The sequence below is a fragment of the Juglans regia genome, chromosome 8 (genome assembly GCF_001411555.2).
Source record: "Juglans regia cultivar Chandler chromosome 8, Walnut 2.0, whole genome shotgun sequence".
NCBI classification, from domain to species: Eukaryota; Viridiplantae; Streptophyta; class Magnoliopsida; order Fagales; family Juglandaceae; genus Juglans; species Juglans regia.
Window position 1 is genome coordinate 6,818,392 of NC_049908.1, and position 6,923 is coordinate 6,825,314.

The window sequence follows — 6,923 nt, forward strand, 5'->3', positions numbered from 1 at the left end:
TTGAACGTAATATCTAAAAGAGTAGTTCTACATGTATGCATAATGCGTTTTGTTATTCATAAGTCTCATACACCATACACTACAATTTTCTTAGTTTATTTTATTTCCTTCAAGGTCGAAAAAGACAGATTTACAATTTACTGACAAGTATCGAGACATGCGTAGTACAATAAGACTTTTATGCCATAAATCATTCGGAGAATAGTGGCCTTTTTGCCAAATCACTGTGCGTGGTCCTCACACACCACTAACAATTGTCCTCACGTGCCACCCCTTCCAGAAGCTTATCTAGCCGCACGCATTAGATCATCAGAAACGCCACCATCAGATCTTTCAGTTCTGATTTTTGTAGCTGAAAAAAGACATGTGTTGCCTTCACACAACGTCACAGATTTCGAAGTTAGGGCTACAAACGAATCGAGTCGAGTCGAATTCGAACAATGGTACTCAAGCTCGATTAATATGTTTGCTCGTCTGAACTCGAATCGAACTCGAATAAAACTCGAATATTCTTGTTCGAACTTGGTTCTTTAACCATTAATGTTGTTCGAATTTGACTCGAGCTCGAATTCGATTTTTTATTTTAAAATTTCTGAATCTTATCTTTTGATTGATATTTTTTTTAATTAAAAAAAAAATCAAACCATTTAACTATTCAACCAAGTAATTTGATTCAAAATTCTTATGGTATAACTTTTTTTATAAAAATAACTTTTAGTTATAAATTAAAAAAATAATACACAAGATAAATGTGATAAACTAAACTATTTAATTCAAATAGATAATATAATAAATCAATAGTTGTTGTTATAAACCTTATCTGAAGTCTACTGAAGTTGGTCTAAATTGTAATATGTATTTTTTTTGCATCTATCTTATTGTTTAATAAAAATTAAAAAAAAAAAGTTTATCTCTTAGTCTTTTGTTTGTAGAGGTTGAGTCATCTTTTTGTATGAATGATGAGATTGAGTCTCTATTTAGGTAAAATTTTATCTCTTATATGTTTGTCTGTAGAGAATATAAACAGTAATAAAGATCAGACTAGTCACAAAATGAAATAATGTACTAGTGGAGCTTTAAATGCACTAATTGGTTTATGAGGTAATGGTTGATATGAGAATATCCCTTTATCTATCCAATCATAGATGTAAGTTTCTCTGATAAATGAATGATGATAATTTTTTTTAAAAAAATCGTTATGTAGCAGAGTAATAAATGTCATAAAATTAAAACACATTATTGCAAATACATGATACATAGTCGAAATAAATTATTAATTATTAACTTTGTCCAACATACGGAATTGCATCATCCAACCCAATTCCATGTTAGTAATAATACTAGATCAAGTTATATGCTGTGTAAGTACATTTCTTTTTTAAAAGAAAATAAAATCAACTGTTAAAAAATTAATTACTTTTTATATAAATTATATATTTACTCAACCGAATGCGTAATTGCTCGTTACAAAATTGCAAATTTCATTTCTTGTACAGTCACCAAAAGCGCACAGAAATACAGAACAACGTAATTATTCCCAACAGCAAGGGTAATATCGGGCCACCATCCCTATATAAGTCTCCTCCCTCCCCGAAAGGCCAATTCCCCCAACATCATCTGCCTCTACCCATCTGAGATAAATAAACAAAAAATTAAATCGAAGCCGTCGGTAGTCGAGACTCAACAAGGAGTGTCATTCTTTTTCTCCGTTCTTTCCCGTGAAAATGTCAGCCGGACTCGGAAAATGCAGCAAAATCCGGCACATTGTGAGGCTCCGCCAAATGCTGCGACGGTGGCGCAACAAGGCTCGCATGTCAGCCAATCGCATACCGTCTGACGTACCGGCCGGACACGTGGCGGTCTGCGTGGGCACAAGTTGCAAGAGGTTCGTGGTGCGCGCGACGTACCTGAACCACCCCGTCTTCAAGAAGCTGCTGGTCCAAGCTGAAGAAGAGTACGGGTTCGCCAACCAGGGCCCGCTAGCGATCCCTTGCGACGAGTCACTGTTCGAGGAGGTGCTATGGTTCATCTCCGGACCCGAGTCTAGTAAATCGGCCCGGCTGGTGAACCTGGAGGACTTCCAGAGGTCCTGCCACGCGGGCATCAGAAGCAATCTTGATTTCTGGCCCGAATCTCGACCTTTGCTTCATGGACTCGCCGAGAAAACCATCGGGTAAGTCGGTTCTTACATCTTACGCTGATGTGAAACACTCCGAGTTGGCTCCTGCTCAAGGGAAGCCCCTCTCCGAAAAACTTAATTGAACGGATAAAGAAAGTCGTCGCCGAGTACATGCTGCATTTGACTCGGCCGAGTTAACTAATGAGGCTTGCTCTTTTTATTTTTATTTTTTGAAAATATGTTATTATTGGTGGTGGGTTTGGAGAGCCGAGTGCTATCTAATGCTCCGGAGGATACCGAAGGAGATGGCAAATGGGTGGCGAGTTACCACCGAGTCGTCCTGGGTTCAAATCGGAGTGGATACCTGGGAAAAAATGAAAAAGTCAGAGAGAGGCACTTTCATCCTATCGAAGCGAAGGCAAGGAAGTGATGATCGGTGATTTGGGTCACGTAAATGTAAATTCTATCATTTAATTAATTGATTAATGGAAATGTTTGTAGAGAAATTCCCAATCATGATTGGTCCATTTTATATTATAGTTTCTCCATAAAAATTTCTTGACAACTAAGATTAATAATTTTCCTTTATTTTTATTGTTAAAAGTAATAAAATAAAATTGCTAAATAGTTTAATCACGTTAGACGTTGTGGAAGTTATAATGGGGCACCGTTCCAACCCATGTTAAAGCAAAAGGCAAGTCTCTAATTTGCTCCACTTCACCTTATTCAATTAAGTGTATACATATGTTACTATTTACTCTCAGTATTTATAATTTTTTTTAGAATAATATCATGTACAGTTTTTATTCAGAGACTACAATAAATTTAGATCATTTTATCTTTAAAATTTTTTAAAATTATAAAAATATTTCTTTTAAAATAATATATTTTTCATTTAATAAAAGTTCTGCACATACAGTTTTCAAGTGAGAATTATAAATTTAATTTTTTTTTATAAAGTGTGAGTGTGTTTTTTATAAAATATGTAAATGTTTTACATAAAATGTAAAGTGTGAAATGATAAATAATAATTTATAAAAAGAATTTTTTTATTTAATTTTATCTTTTAACCTTCGTGAAAACAGGACCACAACTAATTTTTTAAAAAATAAATTTATAAATTAATAGATTATATTATATTTATATATTTTATTAAATTATATAAATTTATTTTTATAATATTTTTTTTATAATTAAAGCATTCTCTATACTTAAAAAGAAATCTATAAATAAAAAGAGCTGGACATCATGATTAAGCAAGGAGCAACAACTTTTGTTGGATGGGGTCCGTAGAGGAAGAAAGTCAAGCTAATTACTTTAATAGACAACAATTATTGTACCCAAATTATGGACCTTTGACTTGATTTATGAAGCTCGAGAGCTGGCCACCAATTAGCCCGATGCAGACGGCTATTCCATCACGACAACATATAAACTCCATCATGACAGCATTGACAATAAACAAATAAATTTCGCTTCTGTTCGGATGACGAGATAAAGATGATTTTAGATAAAAATTAAAAATAAAATAAAATAAAATATTATTTTAATTTAAAATTTTAAAAAAATTAAATTATTTATTATATTTTATTTATAAATTTAAAAAAATTATAATAATAAAATGACATAATTTCTCAATTCAAACAGATTTCTCTGGAGAGAAAGTGGGCTACCTGGCAGCTCACGAGGGAAAGCTTCTCTCGATTGAAATTTGAATTCGGTGATAAAGTTGAAAGTACATATGAAGAGTTTTTGTAGTTCATTGCGAGCGTCTTCAAGAGATTTTATGGAGATAGTGGCTATTTACAACTCTTATGAATTACTCTTTTTTGAATAAGCTATAGAATAGTTGTATCCATGTTTTCATTATTGGATGCTATTATGATATATGCATGATGATTTAGGTCCTGTTTGGATATAATAAACGTTTCATCTCGTCTTATCTTATAGTTATAATTTTTTAAAATTTTTATATAAAATATAATAAATAATTCAATTTTTTTAAATTTTAAAATAATAATAATATAAAAAATAATATTCTAATAATAATTTATTCAACTTTTAATTTTTATCTAAACTTACTATCTAAATCGCACATTAATTGACTTTTTGTTTTGAAGAAGAGGGACGAAATCTTCATTTTTATTAATAATCTTCTCTTTTGGTAGAGAAAAATACCGCATACAATGGGTGGGAGAAAAATCTTATAAAATATAAAAAAATACAATTGTATCCCCATTTCACTTTTAAGGTAGTGATAGGCTTATTATCTTATTACTATCCATCTACTACCAAAAAGTATTTTAAATTTTTTTTATCATTTTTTTAAGTATTTTTTTAACATCCTTAATCACTAAGAAAAAATTAAAAATATATATATATATATTTACTAACGAGTAATGCTACATACAGTCGTGGAATGCGCAAACGCCGTGCAGTCGCTTTGAAAAAGAGTGGGGTCCACTATTAAAAAATTAATTTCTTTTCATGTGGGTCCCTTATTTATTCATTTTTTTCAAAGCGACTGCACGGCGACTGCACGCTCACGACTGCAAGTATCATTTCTCTTTACTAATACACACTTCCTTGATCATTAAGTAAAATTAAAAAATTAAAAAAAAATCAAATATAAAAAAAGTAATAAATAGATAGTAATAGGGTAGTAATCCTATCATTATTCTTATTTTTATTTTATTAAGTTGACAACGACATTATTAAAGATAATATATTTTAAATAAGAACCGATTCAAATATTGATTATATATAGTATGATCTCAACAAAATAAGATAAGAATACGATACATCATTGACGTGCATGGTGGAGTCTCTCCCCCTAACAACCATGCGAGGCAAAGTCGAACTCTTCTTCTTTCAAGTCCCGTGTTTCAATATGCGTGGTTACACGCCCCGTGTAATGAGGCATGGGGAGGAGGGAGAACTCAGAGTTGACAGATAGAAACATTTCAAAAGAAAATCGTATTTTAAATACTTATCTAAGTTCTAAGTCCTAAAAGTCCAAGCTATCAAAGTTCGAGAAATTTACAATACAATCCCCCTTGTATTCTGTCATCCAAATTAAGGATCCTCTTTCAACGTCTACCTTAGGCTGCTACTTTTTTTATAACAAGGAAAATAAAAAAATAAAAACACATGGGAATACTGGATTTTTCAATCAATCTGTCCCCAAGAAAAATGAACTGATTGCCCAATGAGTTAGTGGATAATGACATTGACGACGGCTTTGGCTGCATATTTAGACGTTGCAATTGCGTATCAGAGCATAAGTCCTTTGTTCACGTAGAATGGCATTGATACATGAGTGCCGATTCACCGCATACAAATCACAATCTTTGTTCAAAATGACATGAAATCTGGCCTCATTTAGTTACATAGATGAGATGAAATAAAAGTTAAATAAAATATTAATATAATATAATTTTTTTTTTAAATTAAATTATTTATTATATTTTATATGAGAATTTTAAAAAATTATAATAATTATATAAGATGATATGATATGAGATTATTTATCTAACCTAACGACGCCTTCTCATTTGAGAAATGATCTACGTAAAAAAATGTTGACTTTTAATGCCCCTGGCTCTTTGAGTATAAAAAAAAAAAAAAAATCAAATTGTAGAACCAGTAGAATTGGGGAATTTAGGAACATGGAAGTCTAGTTTCCGCACATATTCTTATTTAGTTGTGGGCCTAATTATAATCAGATTAGATTAAGCCCAATTTGGGCCCGCTTACTTTTCAATGGACCCAAAATGGAATAAGAATAAGACATATTATATATTACATGTAATGAGTGTTCAATACCCAAGTGCGATTCAATTTCCAATGTTCACTTTGCTTGGCAGGCAGGCCTTGATAATTTAAACCTCAATATCTTTCAGTCTGGAGCCCAACCCAAAGAACAAAAAGAAAAAATATTTAATAGATTCTTCAGATGCTTGTTAATATGGGCAACTAATAGTAAGCGAGAAATGATATTTGTAATCATAGTATATGTAAATGTCATATACTTTTTTTTTAAAAAATTGAATAAATATAAGATTCACATAAAATAATATTTTTTTAATAGTAGATTCCATACTTTCTCAAAATGAATACGTGGCACTTATACAACTCATGACTATATCTAGGATTACTCTAACATGACTCTTACATTTTGTAGGCCTTGTTTGAATTTACAAACCACCTCAACTCATCTCAATTCATCTCATATTTATCATTACAACTTTTTCAAATTTTAATATAAAATATAATAAACAATTCAATTTTTTCAAATATAAAAATAACTTTATTAAATTCTCATATAAAATATAATAAACAATTCAATTTTTTTAAATATTAAAATAATAATAATATTTTAAAAATATTTTATTATATTATTTATAAACTATCTCAATTCATCTCTAATCTAAACTATTCATAAATCTTACCATAACATCAATTTAAAATCAAGAAAATAAAGAAAAACTGGGTCATAATTGAACTTGAGTTTGAAGTGCCTTTTTTTTTTTTTTATTCAGGTTTTTGGCTTGTATGATAGAAGTCAATTTTTGTGAGGATCCCCAAAACGTGTGATTGGAACAAGACTCGGTGATACGGAGGACAGTATTAAAAACATTGCCGGTTGTTGTTGCAGCCCTTAAAAAGTGGCAGAAAATCCAAAAGTACTTGGCCTTTAGAGATGAGCCAGGGGCAACTACAACCAAACAATGCTGTTTACTATAAAGTAGGGAAGTCAGGCAAATCAGCTTCCACCTCTTCCCTTATTTCCTCCATTATTATA

The 6,923-nt window shown here is 31.1% G+C and overlaps 1 protein-coding gene across 1 annotated transcript; it reads left to right on the forward strand.

Annotated features, from left to right (window-relative positions):
• The first annotated feature begins 1,467 nt into the window (after window positions 1-1,467).
• LOC109010595 (auxin-induced protein 6B-like) lies at window positions 1,468-2,688 on the forward strand. The gene has a single exon (XM_018991475.2). It carries the CDS (start codon window positions 1,725-1,727, stop codon window positions 2,175-2,177), a length of 453 nt encoding a protein of 150 aa, XP_018847020.1. The 5' UTR covers window positions 1,468-1,724; the 3' UTR covers window positions 2,178-2,688.
• Window positions 2,689-6,923: the final 4,235 nt, after the last annotated feature.

What these genes read in the sequence shown, in the direction of transcription:
- LOC109010595 (XM_018991475.2), top strand. Translation starts at nt 1,725, where the DNA reads ATGTCAGCCGGACTCGGAAAATGCAGCAAAATCCGGCACATTGTGAGG.